The sequence below is a fragment of the Pieris brassicae genome, chromosome 2 (assembly GCF_905147105.1).
Source record: "Pieris brassicae chromosome 2, ilPieBrab1.1, whole genome shotgun sequence".
NCBI lineage: Eukaryota > Metazoa > Arthropoda > Insecta > Lepidoptera > Pieridae > Pieris > Pieris brassicae.
In genome coordinates, this window is record NC_059666.1 from 1,719,637 (window position 1) to 1,743,127 (window position 23,491).

The following is a 23,491-nucleotide window of genomic DNA, read 5'->3' on the forward strand; positions in this document are numbered from 1 at the left end:
GACGCCACGAGCTATTTTGGTAAAAGTCGCTCGTCTGTGACGGACCTATTGGGGTTTATTAGCTTTGTCTTAAATTTACAATGTATGGATATTAACTACGCAGTTATCTTTAAGGGTTTGACTGGTTTAATTTATTTAACTGTCCCGATGTTCTGTTTTTACTTTCGTTACTATCTGACGTTCGTTTTTCATGTGGTATGTACATTTTACCATGCCTCCTGCTAATAAAGGACAAATCTTTGTTCGGATCAAGGATTGCAGCTCCTTACAAACGCTGTATAAATTAAAAACTTTGCGATCAAAAAGAGTGGCGGAGAGTATATTGCCAGTATCTTCTCTTCCGTTCTACGCCCTTGATTTGAGAACTGGTAGTAAATGTAAAAAAAACAATTCATTTCTGTTTTTGAAGTTCACAAGTGTAGATTGTGTTACCTATATGAATAAATGACTGTGAATGTTGATTTTTTTAACTATCGTACTTACCCTAATTTACTCTTTTTTCGCAAAAGATATTTAGATTATATAAAATATTCTCCTGACTCAGAAACCATACAATATTCAAAACGTAATTTGCACAAGAAATTGGCAAATTCCATCTTAAATATTCCTTGTACAAAATTATTAATAAAATTTAAAAAAAACCTAGTCTAGTTTTTAAACCCGATACCTCTACGACGAAGACAAATACTGTTTAAATAACTGTAGCGTCACATGTGTTTGAAATCAAACACTTCGGAGGAGTTTGGGCGTATTTTATGATAGTTACGTTTACGCTCGGAGATTTTTTTATAGAACAGAGGCCAAGCGGCAGTAGGCTCACCTGATGTTATGTGATACCGCCGCCCATGTACACTCTCAATGTCAGATGGCTCGCGAGTGCGTCCGAATGCGAATGCCGGCCATTGAAATTTAAGTGAATCTAAGAAATTTTAGTAGATTCTATAAAAGAATGTGTAAGTTCTGTACAAACATTTCTTTAAAAACAAAAAGGAAATTGGTTGAGAATTGAACTGACTCTTGAACTTGAGTGGATCCTGGACCCTGGAGAATACAGACATCTAAAAGGAGAAAAATAGATGCTCTGAAAATATGGTTTTGGAAGCTGATGTTAAGGATTCCCTGGACAGCTAAGGAAACGAATGTGTCCATAAGACGGTCACAAGTAAATAATCGTCTTTCTACACTTTGTTACCCAGAAAACCTAGAAAAACTTATCGTGACTGGCAGAGTGGCGGCCACCAGACATCGACACAGATCCCCAACTCGCTGCACCGACCAGGTAAAGGCCCTTATGGGTCTTATCATCACCCAGGTGCAGAGGCTTGCCAAAGACAGGGTTATAGTGGAGGAAGTTGTGCGGCACCACTAACTCGGCCCTCAGAAATAAGGAGTACAACAGAAGAAGAAGATAAAAATTGTGACTGTGAAAAAAATCTTAAATACTAGCTACACAATGCGAATTAGTAACCACCGAATTGCAGCAAGTTTCATTGTACGCTAATTAGCCGTGCAATTGCATTTAGATACCAAATTGGAATGCCATTAGCGAATCTATCCCCTATACAGTCGTAATCGCTGCAAAGCGGATGTTAAGCTTTGTAATTTGTGTTAATTTTTTTGTGAATACATAAAATAAAAGTTTTTACTAAAGTTTAGGGGTTTTTATTTTTAGACATTATTTTGATAGGCGCTCAGAAGGGATCACAAACCGGCGCTTGATTGAAACAATATGTTGGCCTCTCGGACACTGCCATTAGGGTGATTGGTACGTGGTACTCATTGGAACGATCAAATCAAAACCAGCTGCATTATATGGTCCCATCATGAAAAATAATATAGGGTAAAGATCGTAAGAAGTAAGACTCTTATATAAAAGATAGTACAACTTCTTTCCTTTACCCTATGAAGTTCCAGATTTAACGTTATGATCGCGAAAACTTCTTAGGGATTTAGCTTTAATTAAATTTGCTTTGAAGAATAACGAGACGAAAAGCGCATACTTGCTCGCAGAGATTATGAGATTGTATGTTCCGGATAATAATGGCTCGCTGCCGGAAACATAACCTTTTTGCTGTGTATTCTACTCGTACATTTCAAAGTGAACAAGCTCTCATTCCCTCCTTGCCATTGCAGCTCCCAGCATCTCTTCTCCGGAAAGCGACCCATTTGTGAAGGGTATGGCGGGGTATAACAAAAGGCTTTTTGGTATAGGTTCGTTTAATTGTATATTATGTATATTTTTAGTTGAAGTTTGATCTATGTATGCTATAAATAAATAAATAATACATTTACTAATTACCTAGAGTAACATTACTCTATGTATATGGGATTATTATAGCGGTGGTAACACACGGCTGCTTAAACTATATTGTTAATAAATGTGAGAGGTCGTTCATAAAAATTAAATTAGTTTATGTTATTCGTTACCAACATCTAAAAATATAATAATAAAGTATATAAAAGCAATGCAGAATATTGAAGTGAAATTTGTTTAAGTGAAATTATACTTTATTGCACTCATAAATGACATATAGAAACAAAATCAAAACAAAGCACACACATGCACATACTGATGTATGTACCCATCATACAAACAAAACTCACATACTGAAGATCTTTTATAACATTTATATACTCTTTTCATATTAAATTGAATGTCTCCAGTGTGAGGACTAGTTGTACGGATAGCAACCATGTGTTTCTGTGTTATAATACTATTACCGTCTATTTATTTATTCATTTGGGAAACAAACAGATACATCTCTAAAAGTAGAAGTCAGAAAAGAAATATAAACATAAGAATTAAAGCATTGGATATATCCACAAAAAGTTTCACTGATAAAAAAAAGGATATAAGGAAGAATATCCAGTTGTGTGACATATATAGCGTAGTAGGGATTCCAGATTGGACTAGCGTATTCCAACTGAGACTGCACAAGCGTCTTATAGAGGTGAATATATGTGGTTCTGTCTTTGAAAGGTTTGGTGACACGCGTTATGAAACCCAACATACGGTAGGCTTTATTAATAATCAAGCCTATGTGTTTATATTACCATCACTAGGTATTGTATGGAGCGTGATATTATAACAAATGGCTATAAAAGACCAATATTTCTTAATTAACTTAATAACGCAGTAATGAACTTATTCATCGTAATTAAGGACTGTCAAATGTAGCCACATCGACAATTAGCGAATAAAAGATTGATTGCTTGCAGTAATTAGCAACGGTTCGGTAGCGCCTCATTTTTAACTGTTGAAGTTTTGACGTCAGGTTTTATTTTTACCGCAAATTGATGGCGGCGTTGAAAAATTTGTTTGCAATTTCTTGCAGTCGTTTGGTTAAAAGTTTAGTAGTATTTTCTCAAAAACAAAAACGATTATTCCACAGTTTTTATCATCACAAGTATTTTATTATACAGGAATATAGGTCTAGTTGGTTTCAGCGTGTGAGCTCGCTGAGGTCGTAGGTTCGATCCCCAGTACACCAATGAACTTTCTATGTGCGCATTTAACATTCGCACGAACGGTAAAGCAAATAGTCGACGGCGTGTGTCAGGCACAGGAGGCTGATCACCTACTTGCCTATTAGATTGACAAATGATCAGGAAACCGATCTAAAGCCCAGAATTGTTGCGTTACATTTTATTTCTTTGTTTAACAATAAGTGTTGTTTGGCATTTTTTTGTTTCTGCTATTTTAAAACGGTACCGACTGTTTTTTACGCTGGCTTTTTCTCTCGGCCTATATTCTCTGTCTTCTTTGCCGATGAGTAGGGATTATTTTTTATTATATTTTGTATGTTCTATAGTAATTGAAGTCGGTCATTGCAAGCCTGGAGGGTAGATTAATAATCATCCATGCCTGTCCTCACTTAACACATATTATGATTTATATATACACACTTATAAAAAGAATTAAATGACTCAAAACATATAAGTTACATTTAACGGATGAATAGGACTGGCATACCTACCTACCTTTGTTTACCGTTACGTATGTATTTTTCATTTTTTTTTCTGATAGTATAATATTTTAATTAAAAAAGTCTTTTTTATTTAAAGAATTGAATTATTTAAAGAAAATAAATTACAACATTTTCTTTAATATTTATTAATGTATTGTTATTAAGCGTCAAATTAGACTAAAATACTTGCCGAAGATAATTGATATCGGCTGTTAAGTTTCGTTTGAAATTAATTCAATAACTGTTTAGGCGACTGTTGTTGTTCGAATTAAACCAGATTAAACAGGATACGAAATTCCACCCGTATCATTTCGACGTCCGTCGTTCCATAATTGAGCGTTTTCAAGACACCTTCAGCCGCGCACCACCACTATGTGAAACCAGCTACCAGTGAAGTTTTTCCGAACCCATTCGACTTCAGGTCCGTTAAAGCGATGTTTTGGGCATTCTAGCAATGTGAGTGTCAATCTTAATACCCGTTTTAATTTGTTCTATTAAAAAATATAGGTATTTCTTTTTATTTCGTAACCTAAAATCAACAAAATTATCATTTCAAATGGCAATTATATCGAAATAATCGATATAGGAATGTGATTAGATATCAAATCATCAACAAAATACACAAGCAATAATAAACTTAACGTACCAATTTGAACGTCCAAAATTGATTAAAATTATAAAATTAATTTTGAAGCATGTGATATTAGAGTAAAATCAATTTCAGTAGTACGTTCAGCATAATGCTACTAAAATTAATTTTATTTAGTGTTTTACCTTTTGTTTTAGCAGAAAAAGTAAGGTATGATAATTATGCCTTGTACAAACTATACCCAAGTACAGAGGACCATGTAGACTTTTTGAGAGATCTGTACCAAAAATCTGATGGATTGGATTTTTGGATACCGCCAGTACGAAAGGACGAATATGTTAGTGTCGTCGCTTCGGCTGAAAAACGTATGGAATTCGAGCACTCCCTGAAGAAGAGAAGTGTAAATTATGAAGTTATGCTACAGGACATACAACAGTAAGTTTTTTATTATATATTTTTTTAAATGCTGCTTGCATAAAAGATAATCTGCCAATACCAATACTATATTCTTTAAGATTGGACCATGTATGTAGACTACACACTAAATTATGATTATTAAGTAAAAAAATCTTATTTTTTTTTACTTTCCAATATTAAAGAGAAGAATTTGTTTTACGGAACGCGCTAATCTCCAGAGTTTTTGTAACTTCTATCACTCGGTTTGTCTTCATTCAGTATATATAAAAACTGTAGGTACTCATACTAAAAGTATTATATAATAATTTTAAAATTTACCTTCGCATCTTGCATAATCGTTGTGAGACATTTCAGCTGTTTGAATTTTAAGTGAAGACGTATAAAATAATATCAGGTTTTGTTTAATATAAATTCCGTTCTGTTTAGTAAATAACCTTACTCTTCGGCATTTTCCTTTAAAAACTAACGAGAGTATCCTGAGTACCTGTCTTACCGTCTAGACCCAGGGTGTACTACAATCTCAGCTTTAACTTGAGCTCGACAATAGCAAAATGCTTCAGTGACGTCCAACGTATCTTTTAATTTATATTTGACATCATCATGAAAATAAACATAAAACTAAACCACTGATATTATTGTTATTCTTAAAATTTAAAACACTGACGATAACTATTTATAAACAATAAATACGATAATGTTCTTGAAATTATTAAAAGTAAAGTGCTACGAAAATTATATTTCATTACAAGTTAATAAAATCAGATAAATCACTCAGAGTTTCGTTAAAAATTTCCAAGGTGTCATCACGATTTCAAAGAAAATTAACTTTTCCAACTGCAAAAATTGAACTAAAGATTAAAGTGATTATATCTGGCTAAAGTTAGTTGGACAATTTTAAAGTTTTATTACTTGTGACCTTACAATTTATGTAATTTAAAAGTTTTAATCGCTTGAGGAACTGGGGTTGGATGACCATCGACATAATGGATCAGTTTAAATCACAAAATATAAAGGCTTTTTGGCCTTAGGTATTGAATCTGCTTCCCTTATAAAAACGAATTGCCTTGCCTACCAAACCAAGTATAAGTAACTAAAGTCCCTTTTTAGGAAAGGAGAGATTAGACACTCTGCTGCTCATCTTCTTGCCTTCAGATCAGCTGAATCGTTTTCCTAGTTTGTTCCATTTTATTTTAGGGCGCTAGATGAACAAATCACATGGAGAAAAAAACGAGATGTAAGAAGCGAAATGTACTGGACAAATTACCAAACATTGGAAGATATTTATAACTGGTTTTACTATTTAGCTGAAACACATAGCAATATAGTGTCAATAATTCATGCGGGAACTTCATATGAAGGTAATAAAAAGTACAAGATTGTACTACTGACAACTTCTGTTAAGTCCTAATTCCAATAATTTTAAAATATCAACTTCGTTAAAAATACGTTGCCAACTTAAACGATCAATAGTTTAAACATATTTAACTGATTATTGATAAACTGAGTAACTTGAGAATAAAGACTTTCATGGAATAATAATTGGAGAACCTGATTAATCCTGTTTGACACTAAAATTTCAGGTAGGAACATCACGGGTGTCAAAATATCTAGGAGATCCGGTAGAAAGATATTTATGATAGAAGGAGGGCAGATTGGCGCGGATTGGCTCTCTCCAACCGTCGCTACATACCTGGTTGACCAGCTTGTTAAGGGTGAAGACCCCGAAGCGTTGGCAGCTTCGCAGGACTTCGAATGGCATATTTTCCCAATGGTGAACCCTGATGGCCACGAATACACCAATGATGCTGTGAGTAATATTAAGAACTTGTTTATTATAATACAGTATTTATAAATTTCTTAATCTACATATTAATAATAAAAATTATTAAAAATCATAATAATCGTTCATCGTTCTTTCGTTCTTTCGTTCGTCATCGTTTATTATAATTGTTTTTCTCAACCTTTCACTGCTTCTGATTGTGAGTTGAGCTAATTATAAAGTATAATATGTAAAGGGGTTTTTGAACTTGTATTTGCATAGTTATGTGTACAATTAATAAATTCTTCAGTGTACCTGAAACTCGCAATTAAACCCGAAGCTGATAATTTTTAAAGAACTTTCCTCATTATGGTTATACATGGGAACACTGAAAATGTTAAGAACTGGCCAGTTAGAAACATTGCTAATGAACACTTTTTTTGAATTACAATTTTACAACTCTTTGGTAACCTAATGTAGTATATTGTATTCATTTGTCAATTGTTTTTGTGAATTGGCGGCAAATCTAAAACTCTTGTTACACATGAAAATTAACCTAACGTGAGAAAATTTTGGCATTGACCCATTATATGATATTATGACTTTCGTTGTGGGCTTACTCAACAGCAAAGCTATGATAGGCTGCGATTAGCATTTCTTACTGAAGCCCCACCTCGTACCACTATTTACAATTGGTTCAACGAGTTTAAACGTGGACGTAGCAATCTCAATGATGATCCGCGTGAGGGACGTCCTTTAACATCGACTAATGAAGATAACATGATGCTGCGCGACGCATGATAGAGGAAGATAAGAGAACGACCTATCAGCAGATACGGGCAAGATACGACAATGTTTCAGCGCACTCCGCGAAACGGACTGTTGAATATTTGACTATGGCAGGTGTCGAGATAGTGAGTCTCCGCCCTACAGTCCTGACCTGGCACCCTGCGACTAACATTTATTCCCAAGAACCAAAGATAAAATTCGAGGTATTCCCTTTACGAGCCCTGAAGATGCGGTGAAAGCGTAGGAAATGCCATAGAAGAGCCCCTAAGGAAGAATGGGCCCACCGCTTTTCTCAGTGTTTCCACCGAATGCGACGATGTGTAGAGAGAAACGGAGATTACTTCGAAAAACATCAAAATTATTGGCAACTTTCTACATTAAGCTTTTTTTCATTTTCTAAACATTTTAAGTATTACCTGGGTAGAATATTTATATCTGTTATTTATAAAAAAATACATAGTTAAAGTATGATTACTAATGTGTTTTCATATACTCTTAACAGTTACACATCACATAAATAAGATAAAATAATATAAGGAAACTACAACAATGAATGCTAGAAGTATCTATAGTAATTTAATTTAACAAACAAATCCATAACTTATTGCCAGTCAGAGCACGCCAAACGTCTTTTAAAGGCGCCAACACTTGTCACTTGTAATCGACGCAGGCAGGCTATTTAATCAATCAATCAACATACGTTTATTCAGTTCAGATGCATCTTAGCGCATGCTTATGAATGTCAAAATCGTTTACAAAATTCGCGAAAGAGCAAGACTACGCCATCCGTTCGCCAAACCACGAAACTCAGCAGGTTTTGCCCTCCCTCTACATTACAATTATTTAAAGTAAAATTTCATAAATCACAACGTCATTAAAGTTACATAAGTAAAAAGAATAATATAACACATTTATAATAATTAACACATTCATCATTACACACATATTCACAATACTTCAAAGATAACAAAATAACTAGAACTATTGTCACGCCTTTTTGTATTCTAGGTTTAGGTTTGTATTTAGGTTAACTGTGTAGTAACATGTTTTTGAAGTGAAACTTCTTTATCGGCCTTGGAAAAAAAAAATACCGTCACATTTTTTGTTACGCGCCATATTTTTCTTGTCCCTACCACAGTTGATTCGAAGTCATTAATAACAAAAATATATAACAACGTTAACAATGAAAGTAATAATTCTATTATAATTAATGAAATTCTGTAATAATCTTAGTAGTAATAAGGTAAAGTGAAGTAATTGTATTCATGTATATGATAATAAAAGTCGTTTGTTGAACTTCATCTTATGTAACTTTATTTAAACAATTTCTGTAAAGTTGCATATAGTAGATCATTTTTCGAAAAATAAGGTCATAAATTTCACTTCTTACGTCTGTACACTAATACACGCACACATTTTATTTTAATATGTGTTTTGAATCTATTTAAAGGCAGTAGTTGCCCTCCCTCAAACGTTGTCATACTCTTGCAGTAATTTGGGCGAATTTTTTAAGTAGGCAATAATTAAACTAAACTGAATATTATGATTGAATAGATGTTACTCAGTACTTGCTGCTGTATTAAAGTACGTCAGAATCAATAGAGATCAAAGTAAAACATTCATTAATATTTCAGGTCCGGCTTTGGGCGAAGAATCGACGACCCACCGGCTCCGCAGTTGGTGTTGATCTTACAAAGAACTGGAACTCGCAGTGGGGAGGTGAATATTTTATGAAAATTTAACTTAATAAAGTCCAAATTATATTGTCTACTTTAAAACAATTCTAAAGATACTATTTTAGAGGATTTTGATGGGACATTAGTGTGCAGGCTACTTCAGCTGATTCCTTTTCAATTCAGGTGCTTAAACATGATAATAGGTCATTTTAGATTAAGTTGATTTGTACCCTTCTGAGTGTTAAGAAAAAAATATAAACGAAATACCTTGGTGATTTGTATGGTTGTGATTGGTCAATAGCCAATAGTCCAACTAAAGTCGCAATATATGTTGTTTGGCTGATCAAAGTCAACGTGTGCGTTTCGTTATTCGTTTTACACTGATCACGGGGTCTAATCTTTGAGAAAGTTGTCTGCACAGTTACTTTGTAAATAGCTAAAATAGGCAACATAGTGTGTTTTTGAATGCAACGGCGACTTTGATACTTAAACAAATACCTATTTGATATTTATAAAATATTTTTGCAATTTCATTCAAAAAAATATAATAATGAAAATACTATTAACTAACACAAATGTAACATTAGGTTAGTTTTCTTCTGTATATTAAAAAGTTTTAAATTAAATACATCAAATAAAATAAATCAGTTGTGCTTCAACATTTTTAGGTCTGGGCCTCAGATTTCTGTGTATTTTTCATCATCTAATTGGCAAATAGGTGATCAGCCACCTGTTCCTGACACACGCCGTCGACTTTGACATTGTGTTAGTGGAGGTTTATGTGTGTGCATTACAAATAAATTTCTAAACTCTAAAGGTGATCTTAAATATCTTCGTTTCAGTAAGTGGCGGCAGTTTCAGACCAGGAGACCAAACTTATGTGGGTCTGGGACCATTTTCCGAACCGGAGACTAGAGCGATGTCTAGGTACATTGAAGGGATATCTCAAAATCTTATAGCTTTGTTATCGTTTCGAGGTTTTGGACAAAGATTCGTAATTCCAGCTTATCCTGTGTCACATCACGAAATAATGGTACGAAACGATCTTTGTATGTATAAATATTACGTCAATAAATAATTAAAAGTTTACAGTAAGGATTTTTTTGTTAAAATATTTGTGCATGTTCAATGAAGCTTAACACCTTCAGGATTAGCATATTTTGAAAATGTATATTCAAAGTCCTGTCACCGCCCAATGACAGACATTTCTGGACATCACCATTCAACATAAGTTACGAAATTATTTGAAATGCCGTAAATTAAACCAAAGATTATAAACACTAAACTAAGAAGATGTTAGCATTTATTATGTTAGGTTCGTCTTATCCGGTACACTCTTGACAGAGCGGTCGTGATCGCTATTTAGTAGTGGTAATCAAAGGAGCAGATGTGATGCGCTTCATGACGTTTCGCAATCGTTGCCTATTAGTGGTCATCCTGCTACACTCATTGAGTGTACCTCCTACGGCAGAGGAGGTTATTGTTACGAGTTACCTATGTTAGGTTATTGAACTTTATGTTGACAGATAAAAATTGGAAGACGAGCGATGGGAGCTCTAGCTGTTCGGTACAACACACAATACAGAGTTGGCACATCTAGAGATGTATTTGGTAATTTTTTAAATTGTTTTACTTTTTTTTTCATTTGTATACTCTTTATACGCCCATATAATTAGTTGTGTTCAATCAATTTATGACAAGCGGCTGGATGGGTTGTCGTCGATCCCTTGGAAGATGGCAAAGGCTTTGGTATGGAATGCTACTTGTGTGGATACGTTTACTCCGTCTTACCTCCCTCGGACAAGCAAAAATGCTGGGTCAGCAAATAATAAATGGCTCAGATATGAGAGTTTTTCCTTCTACAACTTCGTTTTTGATACCTTTGGAGTAGACACTCTTGGACCTTGGTTTGATTATTAGGTTCAAGTGCACAGGTGCGCTATTTAGATTTAGGACAAAGTTAGCTGGTAGATAGTACCAGGGACCCCCAGAGCTGGTGGTTTCCTCGCTCAACGAATAAGTATCGCAATACATTGAGGAAATGCTGCCAGAAATAAAGGTACACTGCCACGGGGACCAAACATTTTAAATTTGTTTTATTTTCGTTTAATTACTTTTTATTATTACTAGGTCAAAACAATTGTAAACACTGTATGTTTAATTGTTATCTTAGGTTTTATTTAAATAAATATTATTCTGATATGTGTCTTTCATCAACAGATGGCGCCACTGGCGTAATCGGCGATTGGGTTAAATTCCGCTTTAACCCACCAATTGTAGCGACGTATGCACTACGTGACACTGGTGCTTGGGGTTATCTTCTACCAGTTGGACAGGTGCAGCCAACTTGTGAAGAGACCTTTGACTCTGTTATGTCTGTTATTCGAGAAGCGAAGTTAGCTAACGTTTTGTAGAATAAAGATAACATAATATGTTAATAAGGTATTTCATTTAAAGTTGATTCTGGTAATAAGAATACACCTTACCTTCTTACCGCATGAGACGAAGTAATGTGTCATGATGAAGCACAACACAAGCTAGAAACCCAACGGGAGTACAGCTCGTTCTTTGGTAAAATTTTTCGGGGAATTATTAGAAAGCCTAGTGTTCTGCAAGAACTCAGAGTTTGCTTATACCAAATGGCTATTTGAGACGGCAGAAACGAAGGCTACAGCAGTACCTAGGGACAGAATAAATTTGTGACAGGCCCTCTTAACAAAGGCGTTGCGAGTTCTTAATACCGTCTCCGAAACAATTGATTTCTATGTTTTCAGAGGGAATTCGCAAAAACGAAGTTAAATACAGTATGTTACGGTAATTAAGTTACACAACTATCACATTGGCTATATGGTGACAGGGAAGTTGGTATAAGTAAAAAAAACATAAATCTTTTAAGATACAGAACACAGAAGAAGTTACTGACTATATAATATAATGAACTTGGTTTGGACTAGTGGTAACATTAACTATTATCAACGTTGATGTCATTTAAACCTGGGCGAAGTAGATTTTTATTACTATGTCCGAAAGTAAGACTTAAATAAGGATTACACAGTAAGGAAATATTAGATGCAAATTTGTCTTGTGCCCAAAATTGCTACTAATCAAAGAGATCAATGAGACTAATTCAAAGAGGTTCACGTACTTGTATGTTAAATTTATTAAGTAAAATTAGTAAAGACACAAACTTTCTGAAAGTAAGTTTCTTGTTTCAGAATTAAATAAGTTTTCTACTATAAAATAAAAATAAATAAATAATAATAATAAATAAAATTGAATGTACAGTTATTTCTCCTATAACGCGGAACAAATCTACCAAACGCAGTGTTGGAGTAATCTCGCATTCGGCGCTAGTAAGTTACAAAAAACGCGTAATGTACAATGTTTCTCGTTTAACTTTCTTAGCTAAAAGGAATTTAAATCAAAGAAAATTTTTGATCCAATTATGTACGAATAAATCATAATAAAGGTCTCAGTACAGAAATATAACGTGTGCAAGGGACTGAAATCGCATAATATGTGAATGCGTTATAAGAGTATCATGTTATAGTGATTTACTTTACTTGTGAAGTACATACTAGAAGCAATACAAAACTAGAATTTTTCTTTAACATACTAAAGACATAGTAAAATAAAATGTATTTTAGTTTTATCTTCCTTAACTCATATCTAGATTACTACGCCGTGTATTATATAGATAAGAACCGGTATTAATTTCATTAGTTTTATCTTAAACTTACTCAATTTACAATAAGATTGTTAATACCGATAAACAGTTACACTAAAGTTTTTATCAATAACATTCAGTTTGTTCATGCCATTACTAATATCAATATGATCAGGAATATTGTGTATTTTCTGACATTTACTTTAATAAGTGCTAAATTCAAGTTTGATAACTATACATTGTATAAAATATTACCTGAAAATGCAAACGATATTCATGTACTTCGTAATATACAAGAAAATGATCGAAGATATGATTTCTGGACAAATCCGGCTCCCATTTTAGACTTTGTGAATGTTATGTCTAGTCCAGAACATAAGAATGATCTGGAGGTAATTCTTAATAATAATGGAATTAAATTTACTGTATCTATGAATAACGTTCAAGAGTAAGTAATATTTTTAATTCTTAGTGATAAAGATTAAATTGTGTGAAAAATCCTTCCAGAAAAGAGCGTACGAATTCTTAAAAAGCCGGCAACGCACTCGCGAGCCCTCTGGCACTGAGTGTCCATGGGCGGCGGTATCACTTAACATCAGGCGAGCCTTCTGCACGTTTGCCCTCTGTTCTATAAAAAAACAAGGTCCAAAAAGATTAAAAATAATAATAAAATAATGTGCTAAAAGATTAAATCCAGAGATTCCCAGTTTGTTTCCTGGCATAACCATAATATCAGGTCTGTCTGCAGGCTGATCGTCAACTAGAATAATCAATCAAAAACAAGCTGCCGAAGTAAGTCTATTCTATGATTACTGAGAGGGTTAGGGGCTTCGAAAAGTAACCATACCAAGTAAGATATATAACTTTGATATTAAATAATGAAGAACAAATTATTACAGAGCTATTAGTAAGGAGAATCTAGGAATGTATACCAGCAGAAATCTAAGGTCAATGAGATGGGATAGTTACTATACCCTGGATCAAATCAATAATTGGTTAGACGATTTAGTTGCAAGATATTCTGACGTAGCTACAATCATAGTTGGAGGTGAAACCTACGAGCGCAGACAAATAAGAGGAGTCAAAATATCTCACGGAAGTGGAAAGCGAGCGATTTTCATTGAAAGCGGTATACATGCAAGAGAATGGATCACAATAGCAACAACGAACTATATTGTTGATCGGTTACTAAGAAGTAATAATGAAGATATTAAAGCGATTGCTAGAGAATTTGACTGGTACATCTTCCCCGTAACGAATCCAGACGGTTATGTCTGGAGTCACAATGAGGTTAAAAATGTTTTAAACCATTTCAATATTTAACTTAAAAGCTTTTTACAAACCAACGATTTTTTTTTAGTTCAGGATGTGGCGAAAAAACAGAAGACCAGTTGGTTCTGAATTTGGTGTCGATTTAAACAGAAACTGGAATAGCAATTGGTTTTGTAAGATTATTAATATTAATAAACTCATATGTATTAATTATACAACTAAAGCGTTTATACATCCACATCTTATTGACATACATTAAAAAAATATATTGATTAAAATTTTACTGCTCCTCCAACTTTTTCCCCCGTATTTTATTTCATTAAAACTAACATGTATCTATTACTCATCTTACATTATTCATCAAGTAATTTATGGATTTTATAATTATATTTATATTTATTATATTGACTTGAGATGATATAGATATTACTATTAAAAAGTCATCAGGTTTTTAAATTCAATCGTGATATTCTGTCGTTGCAGTACACGGATCCAGTATCGATCCATCAACAGACATATATGCCGGCAATGGTCCATTTTCTGAGGTGGAAACAAGAACTTTATCAGAATATATACGATCTCTTAGTGGACAGATTGATTTGTATCTATCAATGCATTCTTACAGTCAGCTATTACTGTTACCATTCGGAAACTCTACGCAGGGTTATGCAAATTATAATGATGCCGTACGTAAATATTATGTTTTTCAAAATAGAATATTCAGCGTTATAAATAGTGTCAAAGTGTAACTTTTCAGTTCATCGCGTCCTTTCCACGACCTTGATTTTAGAACTGGCTGTAGATGTAAACTTATATTCATATTTTTTAAAGCTAATGAGTGTACATAAATACCTAAATGAATCAATATATTTTGAGTTGGTATTTGACAGATGTCTATCTTAGTTTAACTAGCCAATATTAAATTATCAAAATATACGTTAATAATACTTTTTTTGTTCTATTTTCTTTCAGATGAACATAGGAAGAAGAGCTATGGGGGCCTTGTCAGTCAGATATGGAACTCAGTACGTAACAGGAAACATCGCTGAGGCCATATGTACGTAAAAGTTATGTAACACGTGACCCGATCACAGTCATGAAGGATATAGATAATATCAAAGAAAAATGATTGTTAAAGAACTTTATTTCTCATTACACAAACTGTATTCTATTTACATGGGAAAAATCAGCCGTCCCAATTTTAGTCTACTCCGCTCATTCTGATATGTTTATTTAATGCCCTTTTGAATTGGTTAAAGGCGCTAATACTACGAATGTTAGACAGTAATTGATTAAATAACTGCACACGCTCATACTTAATAGACTTCTTCAAATAATTTGTACGCGGCATCGGCAAGATAAGCAAACTCGCTCGACGAGTATTGCGTGTAGTGGTGTTTTTAATTTTTTTTAATTAAGATAAAGGTTCTATAATCATATAGTTGCTTAATCGCCATAATTTTGGTTTTTGTAGCAATAAATACATTAAAAGCTGGTGCTCCACAATTTTAATGGAAAAATTAAACTTGCAAGTTACCTCGAAATAATCTATATATATGTGGTATTATGTATAATGCTCATTGCATCTTAATCTTGTATTAGACTTTGTCATCAATTGTCAGCGAATTTAAATTTGTTCATGATATACAAATGTCATGAACAAATTTTGTTTGAAAATGAAGAAAACTGTTTGTTTTTAATTTAAACAACAACTATTTCGTAACAATTTACGAATGTAATAGTAATTTTCACTAATGCTTGTAGTAATATTAAATAGAATTTGTTTTAGATCTTGCAACGGGTGGAAGCATCGACTGGGTCAAAGAAGCTCTGAACATTCCTCTTGTTTATTGCTATGAGTTCCGTGACAGAGGACAATATGGCTTCCTCCTCCCAGCTAACCAAATTATTCCCAACAGCGAAGAAGTATTGGACTCAATAGTAGACCTTATTTTTCAAGCTAAGCGATTTGGGTACATGAACAGTGCATCCAATAATGTCAAAATTTCAACCTTAAGTGTGATTAGTATGTTTGCAATACTTTTGTATACGTACTAAATATATAATATTACCTAAATTTAGAGCTGTTGTCATACTTATGATCTATATTAACTACTAGCTGTATCCGCAAACTTTGTGTTGCCTTATTATATTTTTTTCACTCAGAATACCTTTTTAGTAACAAATCAACGTATGGAACATTAAAACCTTAGTACTTTATAAAAAATTGTTTTTTAATATTTTCTATTAAATTCTCGATGATTAGTTTTAAAAAAATCTCGATTTTGTTCAGCTGTCTTCGTGTTTTACGCTTAGCAACATATTTTGCGATTCATTTTCATTTAAATCTGCATATAGATAAAAGGAATTTGCTATTTTGCAGCGTTCAGTTATTTAATTTATCTTGGAAAGAACTAAATCTTATGTTAAAGTGATTCACATAAAATTGTATAACTAAATGGGTTAAAATGGAATCTTGGCAATTATGATTTATTTTGAGATTAAACGAACACAAAATAAAATTAATATTTACAATATTATGAAAGAAATAGAAAAATTATTTGTAACATGAAATATAGCACTTTTGAAAATATAACCAATCAAATAAGTAATCTAAAAGAACTGTGAAGATTAAAAGTATAATAAAATTGTACATAAAATAAATATTTTGTATTTTTATCGTGAAGTCAAATCCGATACGATTTTGATACAAAGAAGCCAAAAAGCGCTTATATTCGACTTGGAATATGAGCGAGCTTTCTATCCTTTAGTAAGTAGTAATAAGTTTCTATCAAAGAAAATATTTCCGTTTAGAAGCGCAAAGGTTAATTAATATAAAAAAAATACACAAAAGAAGTTAGATAAATTAAGAAAAAATATTAGGGAAATCAAGTAATATTTATTTTACCGACTTCATTATTTAATGTAACTAATAAATACTATAAAAGATTATACTATCCTGTTATTATGCATCCAGTTTTGTTATTCTATCCCGTCTGTCTAATTCAGACTAATTTTATTCTGTTACTATTTATTATTATTAATTTATTTGTTCAGATAAAATAATCCATCATTATGTTAGTATAAACTTACAGACTAGTGTTAGTATATTATTGAAGAAGTCTATGCATACACCAGTCGATCTGTACCGACAAGTGTACGCACAAAATGCCTCATGATAGACGAAGACAGGTCATCTGCCATAGTCTTCAAGATGCTGTTCTGCCCGCCCGTATCCGGCTCAACAGAGATTCTGTTTTAATTCTAATAACAGAACTCATGTTCCATTTTAAATCTTAATAATATTATTTCGCAATAATCTATAATTAAAAACAAGTGGGTCTTTGATCTCTTTAGAGTTCTGGTCCGTGGAATGCATGGGCAAAGGCACATTAAAAATAAGACGCAGAACATAAGTTGACACCTTACTACGAGTAACAACTTTAAGTATTGCATTATGACGAGGAGACGACCATTAACCAAAATCTTATCTACAGATAGGATTCAATTCACATTATTACTATAATTCGTCTATAGTCTGTAAAAACACTAGCTTTTTTTAGCGCATATTTGTGAATATAGTTATCATTAAGTGTCAGAAAAGTTAATAACAAAATGACAAAATTACATGATTCATGAGTTATTACTAAGTCTGGAACGAACCATATATTATGATAATATAGATTATATATATTTATTATGATAAAGAGATGTTTGTTTTACGTTGGATTACAATGTTTTAGGTATTGTCATTTACGATTTAAAATTTAATACTAAATTTACTTGTATCGTAAAATATATATAATGTATCAGCATGGTAGATGACTAGTCTCCAATCCATTCCGTCATAACGAGCAATAGTAATATCAATCTTAACTCAAAATAACTTTATACGTATAACTCACCAAGTACACTTATGAAAGTCGTCAGAAAAGATGTTAAATTGATTTTAAATTTATTTACTACCAGTTCGCAGTCAAGGGCGCAGTCAAGGGCGCAGAGCGGGCAAGAACTGGCAAGAAACTCTCTGCCACTATTTTAATCGCTAAGATTTGAGTCATAAAATTGTTGAACTGGAGCAAATCAATCCCAATAATATTTATAATTAATATTATTTATCTTCTGGAACATGGTTGGCCTTTGACAGACTACTCACAACTTTAGGCTTTCGTTTAGTTCAATCGCGACCCATGCAGCGATGACCAAGATGTACAAAATTTATGCATTATTTCTCTTCTATTAACTATTAAATTATTTGAAGTTCCTTTTCGTACAAATAGCTCATCCAACAAGCGCGTATTTTTAATAATTTGCCAAACTCTTAAGCCGAGATTCAGGAAGAGACTAACCGCGCACTATGACTTACTTCCATATGTCAAAATCCACCACACATAGCGTCTCAGTCTTCAGATACGCTCGAAATCAAAGTTAGGCTAGGTCTTCGCCAAAGTTAACACCAACTGATGGAAAACTGCGACATAAGTGAGAATCAGCGCGAATCTGGCGCCACTAAATGCATAATTAATTATGAGTGATGTAAGTTTAATACATTACAAAAAATTAAAATATTTTATTAGGCTAAATTAATTTGCATGTTTATAAGATTTAAATTAAAATGTTATTAAAAGCGACTTTTAAAATTTAAATGTTGTAAGAGTTGATCAGAAGTTCTAACCTATCAAATTGACAATTCTTGCAGTTTCAGATGACAGTATAATATTGTCCTATAATATAATATTGAAAATGATGTTTTTGTAATGTATACTTTACAAAACAATACAAGCGAGGCCTAGCAATATTTGACAACAACTATTCTAAAAACGATTAAGTGTATCTGTGGCCAGAATATGATAAATGCCATTTCATCACTCTACAGGTCAAGCAAATCATGAAGGCACTATTAAAATATAAAACACTCGATGTATTAATAAGTCATACTAAGCAAAAATGTACTTATCATTGTCTGTTCTACGACCACAGATATATATGCCGTCCACAGTTCAGGCATAGCACTCGCCAAAGTAGCCAGAGCTTTGATGTCAAAGTCCTGCGGGCCAACGCAGCGAAGCTCTTTGCGTATTCATTTTGTATTTCCCATTAAATCATGCCGAATATAATTCAAAATACCAGAAGAAATATTGATTTATCAGTGCTTGATTGTGAACAAAGAACAATATTAAATGCCAATTTAATTCAATTTGCAAACATTCGTCAACGATTTCGATGACAGGTATGTAAAACGGGGTTGTTCATTTTTACCAATGTTATAAAATCACCACGAATGCCACGAGATATACGGTGATTTGTTGAACAAGTTGCAAGTTGAATGTAATTTGTGCAAACAAAAACATTATCTTCATGAAACACTAGACACATTTCAATAAAAAACGCTTTATTTTTGTTTGTTTATTATAGCACGATTAATTCTCAGACAAGGTGAAAAGGCTGGCCCGTGATCATAAATTTCCTCACCAAGAAAAAACACTCCCGAGGATAAAAAAGATATCAGATGATTTTGCATTGGCCGAAATATACATGTATGTCGTCGAGAAAGAGGCGCTGACTTGTAGGAAACTTAGCAGAATTGAAACATAATACAAATTCTCGTGGAGGTCGAAGAAGAAAGAGGTTTTTCGGTGTCAAAAGGAAATCGCTTATGATAAGACATAATATTATACCCTGGAGATACAGGTACTTAAACATAGAATTCCAGATCATTGGATTCAGATGAATTAGATAACCATATTAATCACAGTTATTACAAAAATTAATAAATTCAAATTGCAGTTTTTATTCTAGTATACACTTTGATAATCAAATAATGATACAAATTTACTTATATTTGTTACAAGGACTTTGAAACGTAAAATGTCATTAATTCAATAAATTAGTTAATTTTTTGGGACGAAATAGACGAAAATAAATACGGCAACTTTAAGTCCATAACCAACAAAACGGCTAAAGGAAAATTAATATGAACTTAGCTCTGCCTTCGACCGCCTTTACATTGACGTCTCAGAATATCAGCCTTAGTAAATGTATTTAATCACCTACCAAGAAGTTACAGGTCACTGAACCTATAAGTGCTTTCAAAGGCTAGGTTATTGGATTTTTTTAATAATAATAATATAGACAGTTTAATATCCAATCATGACAGAAAAGATAATATGCAGCTTAGATTTTATACATTATTTAATTTTATTTATTTATTTTTCTTTTATTTATCTTGTTTTATATATCCTATATCGTAGATAAATTCAGAACCGTCGATCGGAACTCCTTCGCAGGTAACGGGCTCCTCCAGCTTTTTCCAACTGACTTTGTCCATGGCTTTCTTTCTCTTCTGTCCATGGATTCTTAAAGGCCTAATATTATTTATTCATTTTTATTTATTAACACTTCGTTGCACATAATATAAAAAGTTTACATAATCAAGTCCATCCAGGCAACCACTGGATAAGAGGAAAAAAAAGTATCAAATTTTATCTAATATTAAATTTTAGGCAAGAAGGGCAAAATACATATTACACATAGTTATTAAGACTAAACTAAACAAGAACAAAAAAACAAAGTAAACTAAAAAAGGGTACATTAAAAACAAAAAGTAAAAAGTGCACATGAATCACGATAATTTAAGATTTTTTTTGTTTATGAAAGAGTTTATATTCGACACCGCAGCCTGGACATTGCGGAAGGCTTTTAAAAGTACCTTAAAACGCCCTGTTGTGGAACGGACGTCAAGTTGATACGAGTGAAATTTCCAATTCTGCCTCGATGACCGATGATAAACTACTAAAAGTTAAAACTAAAATTTCATGTGTATTCCGAACTACTCTGAACACTCTCCATGATAATTGCGGTAGAAGAAGCAGAGATACCCCATATCTCTGCGAATCGCCAAGGGATCAAGTCGCTCGAAAAGTGTCTGGTCATTTGTTGAACACGGTCAAGTGGAAGGAGATGGTACTGGGAAGCTAAATCATTGGCTTAATTACTTATAACAATTATGTTCTGACAAATTTTAATATCTATCCTATTGATTTATTGACAGTTATTGCTTTTAGAAAATACATTATCATTATATTTTTATTATTATTGACATAAGAATCAACAACTTAGATATTCCATACAAAACATAAACACCGACAATCATTATAAATCGTTAGCACAGTGAATCATTATGTTAGTTTGTTGATTTATTTTTATTTGCTCAGCACCACAGAGTAACACAAATCAGTTGTGAATATCTCTATATATATATAAAATTCTCGTGTCACAATGTTCGTTCCCATACTCCTCCAAAACGGCTGGCCCGATACTTATGAATTTTTATGCATATTCAGTATGTCTGAGAATCGGCTACTATCTATCTTTCAAGCCCCTAAGCCATGTTTGTATGCTGTATCTTTATACATACAACCCTTAATTGTCACCCCTCTACGATCAACGCCTATGTTTACTATAGAAGGTAGGTTATTTTTATTGAACTATAAATGTTTCCTGGAAATAATATACATGGCAAATCAACGTTTGCCGGGCCAGCTAGTTAGATACAAATACAAGTATCCAGTTTAATATCACTGAATTCCATATTTTATCGTACCTAAAGAATCACACACAATTGAAGAAAATTATAATAATTAATATATTATTGACGCAAAGGATTTCGCAATATCGGTTAACTGGACTTTTCTCTCTGGAACAGAAGTTCCCGAAATAAATCTGAATGGGACTTTATTATCCACAGATAATATACTATTAAACCACACCATAAACAACCTGTCACCTTAAATCAGTTTAAAGAAGTACTAAAGTTGTTTCTTTTTGAAACAAAATAATGAACGAATTGGATGACGTAAAAAAATGACGATAGTCATTTGTCGGAGTCTTGGGCGTACTTCTAAATGTTTCACAATCCTGTCTTGAGCTGTCTACAATATTAAACGGCGCAGATATTACTCCTTGATAGAATGCGTGAACTATATAAGAACAAAAGTGAAGTCGAACTGAAGACCAACAAAATTATAATTTTAATGTAAATTGAAGTAGTTAGTTTACGGTATTATTTAATTTCCCCACTAACTGTTAGTTAACTGTGTCTAAATTAACAGTATGCAGGTGGGGTTTTATGTGTTTAACTACCTGAGTAATGGCCAGGAAACTTATGATGCAGTGGCTAGGATGAAATTTATATAGGACCATTATTAATATCCTAAGAGCATTTTCACTTAAATATTTTATGTGGAAAATCATTTTCTCAATACTTCAATAGTAATTGTAGGTATTTATAGAATTAATGATACTAAAATAAATCAATGGCGCTACAACCTTTTTAGGCCTTAGATTATGTATCTGTTCAATGATCATTTGTTAATTTAATAGGCAAGTAGGTGATCAGCCTTCTGAGCCTGACGCACGCCGTCGACTTTTTGGGTCTAAGACAAGCCGGTTTCCTCACGATGTTTTCCTTCACCGTTCGAGCTAATTTTAAATGGGCACATAGAAAGAAAATCCATTGGTGCACAGCCGGGGATCCATCCTACAACATCAGGGGTGAGAGTCGCATGCTGAGGCCACTAGGCCAACACTGCTCTGAGAGAAGAATTTTTCTGTCAAAATTTGCAGATTCTTTCGAACCGGATTACCCTTTTTTCACACGCCGTCAATATATGGGTGTAAGATGTCCTTATTTTTTTTTTAATTTACTCAATTAAAAGAAATTTCATTTGTGCACAGCCAGGATACGGACCCATGTGCAGACAACGAATTCCCTTCTATTTCAGGTATACAATGCGCATAGGCGATGAGCACTGGAAGAAACTAATCAAACACAAGGCAAAAGACGTGGCCGTTCGTCAACCAGATGGACCAATCAAGTGAAAGACTCATCGTCTTCAATACTATATATAAAAGAAGAAGATATAAAAGAAGTGCTGAACCGGTGGAAACAGATTGCACAACCAGTTGGGTTATCCTAACGGCTAACACCACTCAGGAGTACGGAAGATAGAGATCCTAGCAGCTAATTTCTTTGATTTTTGTTTACGGTCAAAACTCAATGGCTAACGCATTAACAGAATGAAACAATAAAAAAATATTGAATAATGTTATATACTTACTAAAGGACCTGAAAAACATTATGTACACACCATGCTTTACAATAATATATTTTTTTTTCCTTTTCGAATCCACTTGAACACATCAAAATGGTAGGAGTGTAATTAAAGACATACGCACAGAAGATTTACTACAAATATTTAAAATTGGAATGGGAAAGAAAACGTGATAAGATTTAGATAATTAATTATTAATAATAATGTTGACTTAACAAAATGACTTCATTAAGTCTAAAGT

General features: G+C 33.1%; 2 protein-coding genes across 2 annotated transcripts; both read left to right on the forward strand.

Moving 5' to 3' along the window:
• Positions 1–4,686: 4,686 nt before the first annotated feature.
• Positions 4,687–11,630, forward strand: LOC123720729 (zinc carboxypeptidase-like). Its single transcript, XM_045677462.1, has 7 exons — positions 4,687–4,992; positions 6,169–6,332; positions 6,555–6,781; positions 9,157–9,241; positions 10,041–10,231; positions 10,725–10,809; positions 11,419–11,630. The coding sequence occupies exons 1-7, from the start codon at positions 4,709–4,711 to the stop codon at positions 11,610–11,612; spliced, it is 1,230 nt and encodes a 409-aa protein (XP_045533418.1). The 5' UTR covers positions 4,687–4,708; the 3' UTR covers positions 11,613–11,630.
• A 1,370-nt stretch (positions 11,631–13,000) lies between these two features.
• On the forward strand, positions 13,001–16,369 carry LOC123720728 (zinc carboxypeptidase-like). Its single transcript, XM_045677461.1, has 6 exons — positions 13,001–13,313; positions 13,765–14,155; positions 14,226–14,310; positions 14,621–14,823; positions 15,110–15,194; positions 15,927–16,369. The coding sequence occupies exons 1-6, from the start codon at positions 13,033–13,035 to the stop codon at positions 16,193–16,195; spliced, it is 1,314 nt and encodes a 437-aa protein (XP_045533417.1). The 5' UTR covers positions 13,001–13,032; the 3' UTR covers positions 16,196–16,369.
• The last annotated feature ends 7,122 nt before the right edge of the window (positions 16,370–23,491 follow it).

What these genes read in the sequence shown, in the direction of transcription:
- LOC123720729 (XM_045677462.1), top strand. Translation starts at nt 4,709, where the DNA reads ATGCTACTAAAATTAATTTTATTTAGTGTTTTACCTTTTGTTTTAGCA. An exon ending in CTGGAACTCGCAGTGGGGAG is followed by an intron (nt 9,242 to 10,040) that starts GTGAATATTTTA and finishes TCTTCGTTTCAG; the next exon opens with TAAGTGGCGGCAGTTTCAGA. An exon ending in CACATCTAGAGATGTATTTG is followed by an intron (nt 10,810 to 11,418) that starts GTAATTTTTTAA and finishes TTTCATCAACAG; the next exon opens with ATGGCGCCACTGGCGTAATC.
- LOC123720728 (XM_045677461.1), top strand. Translation starts at nt 13,033, where the DNA reads ATGATCAGGAATATTGTGTATTTTCTGACATTTACTTTAATAAGTGCT. An exon ending in TCTATGAATAACGTTCAAGA is followed by an intron (nt 13,314 to 13,764) that starts GTAAGTAATATT and finishes AAATTATTACAG; the next exon opens with AGCTATTAGTAAGGAGAATC. An exon ending in AAACATCGCTGAGGCCATAT is followed by an intron (nt 15,195 to 15,926) that starts GTACGTAAAAGT and finishes AATTTGTTTTAG; the next exon opens with ATCTTGCAACGGGTGGAAGC.